At 36.9% G+C, this 14,759-nt stretch overlaps 1 protein-coding gene across 1 annotated transcript; it reads left to right on the top strand.

Annotated features, from left to right (window-relative positions):
• The first annotated feature begins 8,867 nt into the window (after nt 1–8,867).
• On the top strand, nt 8,868–9,593 carry LOC140016421 (uncharacterized). Its single transcript, XM_072069934.1, has one exon. It carries the CDS (start codon nt 8,868–8,870, stop codon nt 9,591–9,593), a length of 726 nt encoding a protein of 241 aa, XP_071926035.1.
• The last annotated feature ends 5,166 nt before the right edge of the window (nt 9,594–14,759 follow it).

The raw sequence follows: 14,759 nt of genomic DNA, 5'->3' as shown, positions 1-14,759 counted from the left end.
ACCTGCAGAGCTTCTCATTCTGTGCTTTCTTGACGTGCCCACGTCATGTGCGCGGGAAAGGTAAGTATTCAAAAGAACTCAAGAACTATTATTGATTTTCTGTTAGTCTCTAATTTTTAATTTTGAAAATAAGTTATGTAATAATAATAATATTCAGATAAAAAAAAGGAAAAATTATTATTTGCAAAAAAAAAAGAGATTTAACTTAAAAAAATTTAAAAAGAAAAATAAATTTAAAAAATAAAATAAATAATAAATAATAAAATTTAAAAAAAAAAGAAAAGAAAAAAATCGAAAAAATTGAAATACAAAAGAAACCACAACACAAAAAAAAAACAACATATTTTCTTTTCCTTTCTTTCTTTCTTCCCCGTTGCTTCTTCCTCCTGTTCGACCGAGGCTCTTTGCATCGCACACCGCCGCCCTTCCCTTGCCGCATCTCGCTCACCAGCTCTCTCTCAAGCGGCCGCCACCAGTCGCGACCTACCCCATGCGACTGTCACCCGTGAACAACGTTGCACGATGACACGCGTAGCCGTGGCTCCCAAGCTCCTAGCGGCCACCATAGCTCCATCGCAAGCCACCGACGGAGCTACAACCCTTCTCTCCATCGCCAAGCCACCGCGCTCTTCTCTCCTCCATCAACCCATCGAGCGCGCAGCCAACAGCCGAGCGCTGCGGCTCCTTTTCTATCGCACGCAGCTCCTCCTGAGCTCCCGCGCCACCAGTAGCCAACGCTCACCTCGCGCGGTCGCGTCTCCCCACGGTTGCGACTGCGCCGCCCGCAGCTCCGCGCGTCACCGCAGTCCACCTCTCATGATCCCCGCCACTCCGAACTCCTCTCACCCTCCATCGCAATCGACAGCCCACGCGCCGTCTCCATTGCCGCGCTGCTGCCTGCCATCTTCCCTTCACCCACGGCCTCCTTTTCCACACAACGGTGGAGGTACCCCCCTGTTTCTTCATACTCGCCTATTTAATTGGACCATTTGTTGCTGGGTTCCTTATTAGCTTCGCCTGTGAATCCTGTGGCTACATTACTACTTGTCTGAATTGAGTTACGTTATATGGGGTTCTCACTAGTGTGGGTTGGCCGTTAAACTTGTTTCATCCACTGTTTGGGAATTTTAACTTTACTGGGTTAATTCTACTCTATTGGTTGACTGTTGGAGGCTGGGTACTTAGAATTACTCTGCTACTGTCAGATTTGAGGGTTATTATTGCTTGAATTGTTATTTCCTGGGACTGTTGCTACAATTTCGGTTAGTTGAATTGTGCATTCCATTTTCCTCCAGTGGTACTAGCTGGAGTGTTTTTCCCTGAATTTGTTAACTCTTGTTGGTTGGATATTTGATCAACTGCCTTGACCTTGTGACTGTGTTGCTATTGCTAATTTTCTGCACTTCTATTACCAAATTTAGCATATAATTGGGGGGAATTGATAGGGTGCGATTTTATCATTTATTTTATTATTAATTTTCCCTATTACCTGATCCCATATGGATTAATTGCTGGATTCTACTCACTTTTAGTATTTTACATTTATTTCAGGAAGTAGAATGAAAATATGATAACAGGTGCTAATTTGGCAAAAAAAGGAGTGTAGATGATAGAGCTTATCTCAGGGGCATTTTTGAAAAAGAAGGTGTTACGCCCATTCTGGTAAATTTTGAGAAGGAAAGACGGCTGAAGGTCCTCTTCTTCCTGGTGGGAGCCGCGGCTAGGGAGGGGAGTTTTTAGTGAGTAATTAGATAGAATAGGAATTGAGGGGGAGCCACTACCTGGCTTTTTCCTTAGTTTTTTGTATGAGAGTGTAGCTTAGAACTTTGACTTTTCTTCCCTTAGAGTCTTAAGTAGCATCTTTTCCTTCTTGTGTGTCAGACGAAGGAAAAACTATCAATCACCTTTTGTAGCTTTACTATCTATTCAATATTCGGACGGGTTGAATTTTCCAAGTTTCACAGTATGATGGCCGCTGCTTTCTCTTCAATTGTGTGTGGGTTTTTCACATTAAATATGAACTAATTTATCCACTCTAGTCAAGGGACAACGGAGGTTCTGGTTCGCCTAAAACTTGTGAGATCGGTTTAATTTTATCTTTTTCTTTTATTTATTGGTATTCGCATATCCCTTGATTGCAGTATTTATGATTATTTAATTAATTGATTGTCTTAGATCTAGATAATTAATTGATTTGGTAATCTATTGTCAATTAGGGCATTAAATCCATAATTGTTTAATTGCCTTGAATTAGTGACAACTGGCACGATTAGATTTGTGTCAGGGGGATACGCGGACTAATCTAAAATAACCCTGGTAGTGTGTTATTTGGTTAAAATATGGCTCTTCTAATACGTAAAGCAATTGGGCAATTAAATCTTACGGGCGTACTTAGGATTATTTCTCAATTAGATCAGTAATTAACAGGTGTACCTTAATCACCGACACAGTAAGGAGGGGTTAACTATCATCGCTTGTTTGACAGTTATAACTTATTTATTAGTAAATAATTGGAATTGACTTTGCATCGATGATCAATTAGGTGAACCATTGCTGAAGTTATTTCTTGGCTAGATCATTAGTTATCATTCATTTGACTTTAGTAAATTGTCATTTAATTTCTAACTAGCTATTTATTTTTATTCTTGTTTGAATTTTTTCGATTGTCACCTTCTGCACAAAAACACCCCCTTTGTTATTGTGAATTTGAAAAGACACAGTTACACCCAATCCCTGTGGATTCGACTCTACTTACCACTATTTATAAAAGTTAACTTTAGTCGAGCAGATTTTTATTTATAAGGCTCCTACCTGGTGATGTCAATTTAGATGTTGGTTTGTTCACTCTAATTCTACTATTGCCAAGTTTTAATAATAAAAGTGCATCAAGTTAATGTGATTGAATCCAAAAACACCTCTTTAGTGAATGTCGGTGATTGTTTTACTCTTATAAGTTTTTGTTAACTTTCCTAGGCATTGGAAATGATTGTTAGCATTTTCATGTGAACTGGTCCAGTGATTAACTTTAGTTCTCCATGTTTGGGAAAAATGAGGCTAGCTGCTTTTTCTTTGTGATATTGTGAGATATTGTGTTATCTGATTATGAAATAAAATTGACTGTACTCTGCTATTTGGTACTACTGAGTAACCGGGGATCTTCACCTACAGTGTCGATTCTCGCGTCAAAATGTAGTAATTTCTATTAGTACATGGTCGTATAGCGATAGGAGCTAAGTAACCGGGCTCCTTCATCTGGCAAATGTTGGAGTTCGCGTCAAAAGGCTTCGATGGCTAGAGGCTAAATCTTTTGTGCTATTGAAAAAAATAATAATAAATAAATAAATAAATAACGAAAAAAAAGAAGTGAAAGTTGTGTTAGTGTGTGATAAAAGTCAGTTTGCCGATTTATGGATTTAATGTTGAGATTTTGGTGAATAGTTGAACCATTTGCTGATAAATGTTGAGCGATCATTCCTTCTTCTTAGATTAGTAAACTTGGAATTGAAAGAGTTTGTAGTTCAAAAGTTAACCGGGGTGATGTTTTTTGGATTTTGATCACTGATGCTTGATATATATTTTTCTTGATATCTTGGTAATATGGTAGATAGAGCAATAGCCATTGTCAAATATTAGTGTTTGTTTACTGTTCTTATGCATGAGGACAAGTATGGTTTAGGTGTGGGGGGAATTGATAGGTTGCAATTTATCATTTATTTTATTATTAATTTCCTCTATTACCTAACCCGATGTGACTTAATTATTAGATTCTACTCACTTTTCGTAATTTACATTTATTTCAGGGAGTAGAACGAAAATACCACAACTAAGGCCAATTTGGCAGTCATCGGAAATGAATTCAAATAGAAGGCATTCAGGGACATTTTTGAAACGAGGAGATGTGAGCCCATTTTGGTAATTTGGCTGAAGACAGCAAGAAAGGAAAAAGAACCGAAAATGCCGAAGTCTTCGGGAGGCATTGAAGCCACCGCACAATAAAAAAGTAGAGTAGGACTTTTGATAGGATAGGGAGTTGCAAAGGATTAGGACTCCTTTAGCTTTTGGAACTTTGCCCTTTTGGCTTCTTCTTAGAGTTTTTGCTTCCGACGCATGTCAGGGGGGGAGAGCTTAGCCTTTGACTTTTCCTTTCATCTTTAGTTGCTTTTCTTTTCTTTTCGGTAGGAGTAGACAAGGGATGACTTAAATCCCTTTGTCTAGTCAAGGAACAACGAAAGTTTTGATTCGCCTAAAGATTGTGAGATCGATTTAATTTTATCTTTTTTTTATTTATTGGTATTTGTATATTCTTTGATTGCAGTACTTATGGTTATTTAATTAATTGATTGTCTTGGATCTGGATAATTAGTTAATTTGATAATCTATTGTCAATTGGGACGTTAAATCCGTAATTGTTTAATTGTCTCAAAATAGTGATAACTGGCATGATTGGGTTTGTGTCAGGAGAATACGCGGGTTAATCTAACCCTGGTAGTGTGTTATTTGGTTTGAATAGGGCTCCTCTAATACGTAAGGTAATTGGGGAATTAAATCTTGCGGGCGTACTTAGGATTATTTCTCAATTAGAGTAGTGATTAACGGGCGTACCTTAATCACCGACACAGTAAGGAGGGATTGACTGTCATCACTTGTTTGACAGTTATAACCTATTTATTAGTAAATAATTGGAATTGCCTTTGTTTCAATGATCAATTAGGTGAACCGTTGCTGAAGTTATTCCTTGGCTAGATCCTTAATTATCACTCATTTGATTTTAGTAAATTGTTATTTAATTTCTAGTTGGCTATTTTATTTTTATTATTTTACTTTTAGTTGAATTGCTTAAATTGTCACCCCTGATATAAAAACACCCCCTTGTCACTGTGAATTTGAAAAGAAACAATTACTCCCAATCCCTGTGGATTCGACCCTGCTCACCGTTATCTACAGAAATTACTTTTAGTTTGAGCAGGTTTTATTATTGCACAGGCCGACAACCTGTCACTGTTGTTCCATTTCCTCATAAAGCTCAAAAACAACATATACATAAAACTTAAATTTTTTTTGCCAGTCCTCCAAGAATGAGCATCTGACGTTTAAACAGATATTGGAACTATATTAAAAGTTGTTTGCCTGCAGTTGTCAGGTTTATGTGCTCCAATTCTCTGTTGTTTTCTTCTACTAGTTTGTTTGATTAATTCAAGGGTAAATTACACTTTACCCCCTGTAGTTTAGTGTTTTTATACATAACCCCTCTATAATTTCAAAAGTTATATATAACCCTCTTGTACTTTGGATTAAAGTATCACAGTGAAGGAATTTGTAATCTATAATGGAGTCAACTAAAATGTAAAGAATACCCTTTTGTAAAGTTGAAAATTACTTATTAACCATAGGGGGGTTATGTGTATATTTTCAAAATCATAAGGATGTTATATGGTAAAATATAAAATCATATATGATTAGTGTGTCATATATATTATGTTTATATATTTTGATCACTTCAGCCATTTTTATTTTTAAACAATGGTAGTTTCGACATTTTAATAAGTTCCGTTACGAATGATCATTTCCGTCATTTTGACACTTTAATCCAAACCATGAGGGGGTTATGTGTAGTTTTTGAAATCATAGGGAGTTATATACGAAAATACTAAATCATAGGGAGTAAAGTGTAATTTGCCCTTAATTCAATTACCTAATGGAGCAGAGTTCTACATGTACAGAAGGACAGCCAAAATAAAACCACAAAGTAGTGCAGAATGCATGAATGACTTGACAGTCTTCATTCACTCTTGGCTTGCCACAAATGCCTTAACCAGCGAAGTATTTATGATGCTACCAAGGTTCTTCAATTGAATATTTCCAGCGGACGGATCATCTAGTATTTTATCACCCACTGGAGGCTTTGCATGAGCTACTTAACCTTCATGCCCTTCCTGTTTTTGATATTGCTCTTGACAGGTAATCCCTTGATTCTAGGACCATACCTCACTAGCTTGATTATCATCTTAAAAAGTTGTCACTAGTAGCCATTGTTATTCCCTGATGAAACCTACTTCAATAATTGCATCAGGAAGGGGAACAAGTCTTGCAAGAATAGCAATAAAAATTTCATTTGCCGTTAATCAAGTGGAAATGATTGTTGTAAATTTGTAATCAAGTGAAAAATATTTGAATTGCAAGTTTTTTTTTCTCAAAAGGAAAACTGTATATACTGAATTGAATTGGATAGTGTGTACCCCTCAGTCTTTAACTTGGAATACATGATGGAGATTTGAGAAGTATAAGAAGGATAAAATTCTAGTTCTTGTTTATGGTATTTGTGTCTGTTTTTGTTCGTTACATGAATATAATTTCGCATAATACTGATAAAAACAACATTCACAAGATAATGCTCATTATTTACAATTTGTTCAAAATACTTTACAATGATAATATACAATTTACAGTCTGTTGGAAACTTTATACATTGTCCACCTCCCCACTTTTTTCCCTCACTCTTTTTCTTTACATCTTTCTCCCCAGTCTCCATAACTAAACCAAAATTCTCCACAAAAATTCATAAGGTCGGTTCATTTTGATGAACTAGCGTTGCCTAATTACTAAAGCTACCCAAACTTGAGCCGAACAATAATGTTTTCCATTTTCCCTTCTTTTTAACTCTACCTTCTTTTCTCTATACCCATGCCCACCAAAGTTAGGCAACCAATATGGCCAATAACAGAGATTACTAGTGCAATGATGTCAAGCAATCCAGAACAATGAAAATGTGAGATTTTAGCCGTGATTTGTTCATTTTGCATATGTTCTACGAAATGGTTGAACTTTCTATTCATACTATGTCTTAAGAAAAATCCTGTTTTGATTGAAGGAAATTGTAATGCTAGCCATCAATCATGAAAAATGTCTCTTTCTCATTTCAACCTCTGATGCCCATTTACTTCTGGCTAGTCTACCTTTTACTTTGACATCTCTGATAAATTGATTGAAGTTTCATTTTGTTCATTTATGGTGCTTCATGGATCTTAGATTAGTTCAATATTTACACTGCAGTAATCTTTTTTTTTTTTTTAAGTTACGGATTTGATATCCTATTGTAATGGCTCTGGAAAATACTTCACATTTTGAATTGCCTCATCAAAATTGCAGCCTTACGGCACTACCAAATCTTTACCCCCCCCAAAAAAAAAACAGAGAATGGAGAACTGCTACTAATTTGGAAGAAAGACGGTGGTAGATGTTTATTTTGAATTTGTCATTATTGTAAGTTACAAAGCCTTCAGGCCCTCAGCTAAAAATGCATCCATATTTTTTGACATTTATGTATCAAAATTTATTAGATTACTCAAGATAATGGACTCATCTCCTCAATGTACAACATCAGTTCATAATAATATAGTCAGTCAACTGAGAACAGTTCAAACCAAATGTCTGCAACATTATAGGCTTACAGTTGGTAGTGTCTAGCTACCATATGATTATGCTTCTAAGATTCATTTGATATTGAGATAGTTGCCAATCCAGAACTCAAAGTAACACACTTAGAAGAACTAACTACAGCATCTTTCGTTTTAAAAACTCACAAAAAAGGTCAAAAGCTCGTATAATTAATACATAATACCTGCACCAATTAATAACACTCTGGTGTCTGAAGATCGATGAAGGTAAGATACAAATTATAAACTCCAGATAGTCCTCGTGCTCAAGCCCAAAAATTTCCTCAGGGTAAGTGCACATATAGCATGCTTGTCTGAAGAAAAATTTAAGAGCGGAGTGCAATAGCATTCTGCTAGTCTTTAGCAACCATTCAGGTTGGCTTCAACCTGTTAAATGATGACTTGCAGATGATGCTAGATTAAGGAATTAAATAGGGATGTTAAAGAGCGACAGTAGACAAGGATGGTACAAGTGGTGATGTGGGTAGGACTTATAAAGACTTTTGATCTGTATGTGAGAAATTGCTGGAGGAGATACCGTGGAACGCTTTTGGAACATGATCAGGAGGATTTGCAATAAAATTATCAAGCGGGATTTTCTGAGTCAATTGGAATCACTCAAATTGGTTCAGTTTTGTGTACGTGAGTTTGGTTTTAACTTTCCCCCTGAATTTAAAAGAATTGGTGCTCTCATGTCATTGCGAGTGATCCAGACAGCCATGGAGTGAAAATGCAATGAGATTTGGATGTTATCTTGACAATGAGTGGGGAAGGACAGAGTTGATTTCTTTATCACATGTTAAAATGGTGAACTGTTCACCTCTATTCTGTGCTGGTTGATGCAGAAGAGAGTCAACGGAGGTTGGGATTCTGCAATTTAGGTTAGATATAGTACTACAGTATTAATATTATCTGTTGACTGAATTCATTAATTAAGTTATTCAAATTTGTCAAAACAATTCTTCTAGTTTCTCAATCCTTTGGTTTGGATTTGATGCTATAGCTTCGAGATTGCAGTGAAACGAACTGTCAAGCACAATGGAAGTTGTTGAAAATCTAGAATATCTTTTTCTATGTATATCCCATGATTTCTGCTCTATTTTAGGATAGAATAATTTACTCCTAATGTATTTTAGGATAGAATAAATTAGCTCCTAATTTTTAGGAAATTACAGATTTCATGGAATTTACAAAAGTCAAATTCCATTTGTATAAAGTTGTACAGAGTCTAGAACAAAAGATATGACAGAACAATGCAGTTTTTCTTTTTGTTCATGGTATCAGAGCTTTTGCTCTTGGGACCTCTTCTTGTCAGCCTTCATTGCTGAGTGCTTTCCTCTCTTCAAGTCTTTATTGCCAAGTGCAATTTCCAGCCTTCATTGCTGATTTTTTTCATTAGGCTTTCATTGCCAATTTTTCTTTGAAACCTCCAACATGTCTGAAACTGAAACATCAGAAATCCACTCCAATACCAAATCAGAAGAGACCTCAAATATTCCACAAACAGGGGATTTGCAGAGTATCCAGGCAACCTACAGGCTCAACAGGAAAAACAATTTGAAGTGGTCACAATTTGTTCAAACATTTCTCAAAGGAAAGGGCAAAATCAGCCACTTGCTTGGAACTGGACCGAAAAAGGGAGATCCTAAATTCGCTGCTTGGGATGAAGAGGATTCTATGGTCATGTCATGGCTGTGGAACTCCATGTTACCTGAAATAAGTGATACTTGCATGTTCCTACCAACAGCTCAAGACATATGGACTACTATTCGACAGACCTATTCAAAGGCAAGAGATGCTGCCCTAATCTATGAGATCAAAACAAAGATCTTAGCCACTAAACAGGGCAACCTTTCTGTTACTCAATATGCCAACCTTCTGCAAAATCTATGGCAAAAATTGGACCAATATCGGTGTGTTCAGATATTGTGTAGTGAAGATGCAGCCACCTTGAAAAACTTTATCGAAAAGGATAGAGTTTATGACTTCCTTGCAGGTCTGAATGTGGAATTTGATCAGGTCAGAGTCCAGATATTGGGGAAGGAAAGATTATCATCTCTGAATGAGACAATATCATTGATTCGAACTGAAGAGAATAGGCAAGAAGTCATGTTAGAGCCTAAAACATTAGAAGGCTCGGCAATGATTTCTACAAAGTGAAATAAAGACACAATTTGGTGCACGTACTGCAAAAAATCACGTCATATGCGAGATGATTGCTTCAAACTCCATGGGAAGGAACAAGTCCTTTAGTCATAAAGGAGGATTCAAAGGGGAAAAAGCCCACTTAACTGCTGGAGAAGACCAAACACAAGAAAAATCCAACCAGGCTGGTATGGGAGAATTCAAGAAAGAAGAAATCGAAAAGCTAAGAAACCTCATAAATTCCCTTGAAAAGTTCTCTAGTACGTGTTCATTGGCTCAATCAGGTAAGTACCTTAACTCTTATGCTTTAAGTGCCTCAAGCATGTCTTCTCTAGACTCTTGGGTCATCGACTCAGGAGCTACTGACCATATGACTCACAGTCCAATCAGATTTAGAACATACAACCCATGTCCTGGAAATAGAAAAAATACTGTTGCGGATGGATCTCCTATAACTGTTGTAGGCCAAGGGACAGTAAATCTATCAAATTCTTTATCCCTAAATAATGTGTTGCATGTCCCAAAATTGTCCTCCAATCTCATATCCATCCATCAAATTACCAAAGGTTTGAACTGTAGGGTAATTTTCTATTCTACTCACTGTGTTTTTCAGGATTTGGTTACGGGGAGGACGATTGGACTTGCTAAGGTGAATAACGGGCTTTATTACCTTGAGGAGATGAGTGGCAACAAGAAGAACAAAAATCAGTTATCCCTCACCTGCTCCTCAAATAATAAATCTGAAATCTGGCTTCATCATTTCCGTCTTGGTCATCCATCTTTTATTCTACTTAAAAGCATGTTTCCTTCACTTTTCAAGAATGAAGATGTTAGTAGTTTTCATTGTGATACATGTGAAATTGCTAAACATCATAGACTATCATTTCCATTGAGTAATACAAGATCTACTAGACTTTTCTCTTTGATACATACTGATATTTGGGGGCCTTGTAGAATTTCTAGTATTTCTGGAGCAAAATGGTTTGTCACATTCATTGCTGATTGTACTAGAACTACTTGGTTATTTCTTATGAAAGAAAAATTAGAAGTAAGCAGTATTTTTTCAATGTTTCATAAAATGATTTGTACACAATTTGGAAGTTTGATTAAAAGAGTAAGATCTGATAATGCAAGAGACTATTTTAATCAAATTCTCTCTTCTTTTTTCCAAAAAGAGGGTATAATACATGAGTCATCTTGTGTAGATACACCCCAACAAAATGCGATTGCTGAACGAAAAAATAGACATTTACTCAATGTGACTCGAGCAATTTTGTTTCAACATAAAGTTTCAAAAACTTTTTGGGTGGAGGCTGTTTTAACTACTGCACATTTGATAAATAGAGTACCTTCAAAAGTACTAAATAATCAAAGTCCCATTGCTGCTTTTTCTGTTTTTTACCCTGATTTTAATGTCTCTTGCATATTGTCACCAAAAGTGTTTGGTTGTGTTGCTTTTGTACATGTTCATGCACAACAAAGAGGGAAACTTGATCCAAGAGCTTTCAAATGTATTTTTGTGGGATACTCAAACACAAAGAAAGGATACAAGTGTTATCATTCTCCTTCAAAAAATTTTTTTATCTCCATGGATGTCACATTTGTTGAAAATGAACCTTACTCTCAAAGTAACAATCCTCATCCCCAGGGGGAGAGTTCTTGGGAAGATAAGGAATTTCTCCTTGATCTTCAAAGTCCTACACTAAACTTAAAGTCTTTCAAGCTTGACCATCCACCAAATTCTAAAGGAGAACATACTAGCAGTGAACCTGAACCTGAATTTGAAGTTGAACATGCCAGTAAAGAAATTGAACCTGATCTTGGAGCTGAGGGAAAATCTGGTTTAAATTCAACTACACCACTCAAAGTCTACTCAAGGAAGAAAGTTCATATTTTTGAACCTGTGCAAATCCAAGAGTCTGAACCACAATCAGGTACTGAAAATTCTGTTCCTTTGTGTGTTCAATCTGACTCTGCTCCTTGTGAATTTAATGATTTAGACCTGCCTATTGCTGTTCGAAAAGGAACACGAGAATGTACTAAGCATCCAATCTCAAATTTCGTGTCTTTCCATAGACTCTCTCCACAACATAAAACTTTTCTTACCACCATCAACTCCATTTCAATCCCACAAACACTACAAGAGGCACTTAGAAATAAGAACTGGTTACATGCTATAAAAGAGAAGATGAATGTCCTAGAGAGAAATATGACTTGAAAAATTGTAAACCTGCCCAAAGGAAAGAAAACAGTGGGGTGTAAATGGGTGTTTACTTTGAAATATAGAGCTGATGGTTCATTAGAAAGGCATAAAGCACGGTTGGTTGCAAAAAGATATACACAGACATATGGGATAGATTACCAAGAGACCTTTGCACCCGTTGCAAAAATGAATACTGTGCGTGTTCTTTTGTCTTTAGCCGCTAACTTTGGTTGGTGTTTACAGCAATTTGATGTGAAGAATGCATTCTTACATGGGGATTTAGAAGAAGACGTGTACATGGAACCTCCACCGGATTTCAATGTAATGTTTTTTGAAAAGAAAGTGTGCAGGTTAAAGAAAGCTTTATATGGATTAAAACAATCGTCAAGGGCTTGGTTCGGAAGATTTACTAAAGTGATGTTAGCAATGCAATACAAACAAAATCAAGGAGATCATACTTTGTTCATAAAACATTCAAAAGAAGGTGTTACAGCTCTACTTGTATATGTAGATGACATCATCATCACCGGGAATGATCCAATTGAAAGAGAAACACTCAAAAAGTGCTTAGCAAAGGAGTTTGAAATTAAAGAACTAGGGAGGCTGAAGTATTTTTTAGGCATTGAAGTGGCATATGTAAGACCCAAAGACAACCTAAGAGGGGGGGTGAATTAGGTTGATTATAAAACCTTAATTGAGTTTATGCACTTTTTCTTTAATAAAAATTTACCTTCTTTTCTAGTAGTGATCAACCAAATAAATTTAAAGAAGAGAACAATGTTGATTAGAAATAAGAGAGTATATAAGCAATGAGAATTTTATTAAACAAAAAGAATAAGATAGAGTATCAAACCGATTGTCTACCAAGATTTTCTCAAACTTGAAGACCAATCACAAAGATGAGCACCTTCTCTTTGAAGAACAAAATCAACTCAATGTACAATGGAGGGATCACTTCCTCCTTGCCCCAAGCCTCACTTAGTCAAGTTAGGAAGTTTTACTATCACTCAGATAACCCTCAACAAAGCTACACTATTGAAAATTTCAAACACAAGAGAAGTGCTTACAAGAAATTCACACAACTTGGAGAACAAATCTTGCTTGGGAGACTATTTTCTAACTAAAATATCTCTTGAGATCTTGTAAACAAAGTGTGCAAAAGTCTCTCACTGGTTCAGAAACGTTTGTATTTAAAGGGGACCAAAAATTGGCTTCAATAATGCTTCGAACGGATAGTAGGCAGATGAAGAGTCAGCTAGCCGTTGGGCCCGTCGGACGTCCGAAAGATTAATCATCGTCCGATCCCATCGTCCGAAAATCAGCCAAGTTGTCGTTCGGATGTCCTATGGGATATTATCGTCCGACAGCATCTGCGTCCGATCGTCGACAGAGAGTCATCAACACTTTGTGGAATTTTTAGGACGTCCGATGAGATCAATGTGCGTCCGAAGCATGCGTCCGATCCTTTTGGACGTCCGATGCTTCCTTACAAGCGTCCGACAGAGTTTCTTCTTGATGTTCTTCATCCTTTCGGACGTCCGACAGATTCCTTTTGGACGTCCGGTATGAGTACCCTATTTTTGCTTCTTCTTTTAGTTGATTTTCTATCCTTGATTCCTTTGTACCTGATTCTCTAAAAAGCAAAACTTTTATGTTTGGAGAGAATTAGAAAAACATTTCAAAGTGCTTTTATGATCATCAAAATCAAGAATAACATTCTCCCCCTTTTTGATGATGACAAAACAAAAGTTTGAAATGAAATTTGATGACTTCAAATAGGCTCCCCCTTTCTCACTCAATTGAAGAACAACAACAACAACAAAAATTTGCTCCCCCTCAATCGTAGAGCTCCCCCTCAATCGTAGAACTCCCTCTCACTTGGCTACTTATTATCCATATTATCCATATTCATATCTACACCATCTCTCCCCCTTTTTGTCATCACAAAATTGAAAATGTAATATATCCAACCATTCAGAGCAAAATGATCTTACTCTGATACCAGCCATTCACAAACAAAATGTAAAGATTCAATCATTCACAAACATTACAAACATATGTCCAGTTTTGGACATTAAGAGCACCAAATGACACCAAGCACCAGAATTCAAAAGAGTTCGAGGCAACTATCTAACATTCAGCAAATAAAAACAATCAAACAGAATGCAAATGATCCTAATAGGACTAGTGATCCTAGATGATAAGCTAAGAGGATCCAGGCGTCCTTCGAGTAAGCTGATACTGAGAGAGATCCTCCTCCTCAGTGTCTTCATCATCTTCAGCAACTTCATCAACTGGTTTCTTGTCTTTATCAGATGTGGAAGGATCATGTGGTGCCACTGGAGTAGAGGTGAGGTCGATAGGAGCAGGACTCATTGAGCGAACAGGGGCTGATGAACTTGGATCATTGGAGCGTGGCTCCTTGCCAGGAGGGACCTCCTCAACCACAGGTGGGGAAAAAAGAAGACTCTTTTTATTTAGGAAGTCAGCCTGCTACTGGGATGACATGGTGAGCATGAGACCATGTTCAAGAAGTAGAACATGTTGCTTAAGGTCTCGAAGGAGCTCAACCACCTCAGAATTTGAAGAAGAAGATGCCTTAGTGGCAGTCTTCCTAGGATGAATAAAGGTTGGTGCAACAGAGGATGGAGTGTGAAGTAGATCATGTGCAACCTTAGATCTAGGTTCATTAGAAGTGGCCCCCTTATACGCCCACAAATTATCCCTAAAGACAAGATTTTTGCGCTCAAAATAAGCCTTAGTGAAGGCAGAGGAAAATGTATCTTTGGGACAAACACCAAGGATAGGTGCTTTGTAGAATTCAAAAACCTTCTGAAGGAATTTTCCATAGGACAGTTTTCTACAAGAATCAGTGGTATAGCGAAATAAAAACTTGCACATGACAAAGCCAAAGTCAATGCGAATTTTTTCTCAAAAACAATAAAACAGATACAACTCCATTTTATTTGCATCTGTTC

This window comes from Coffea arabica, chromosome 11c (assembly GCF_036785885.1).
Source record: "Coffea arabica cultivar ET-39 chromosome 11c, Coffea Arabica ET-39 HiFi, whole genome shotgun sequence".
NCBI classification, from domain to species: Eukaryota; Viridiplantae; Streptophyta; class Magnoliopsida; order Gentianales; family Rubiaceae; genus Coffea; species Coffea arabica.
This window is presented reverse-complemented; position numbering and strand designations above follow the sequence as displayed.

What these genes read in the sequence shown, in the direction of transcription:
- LOC140016421 (XM_072069934.1), top strand. Translation starts at nt 8,868, where the DNA reads ATGTCTGAAACTGAAACATCAGAAATCCACTCCAATACCAAATCAGAA.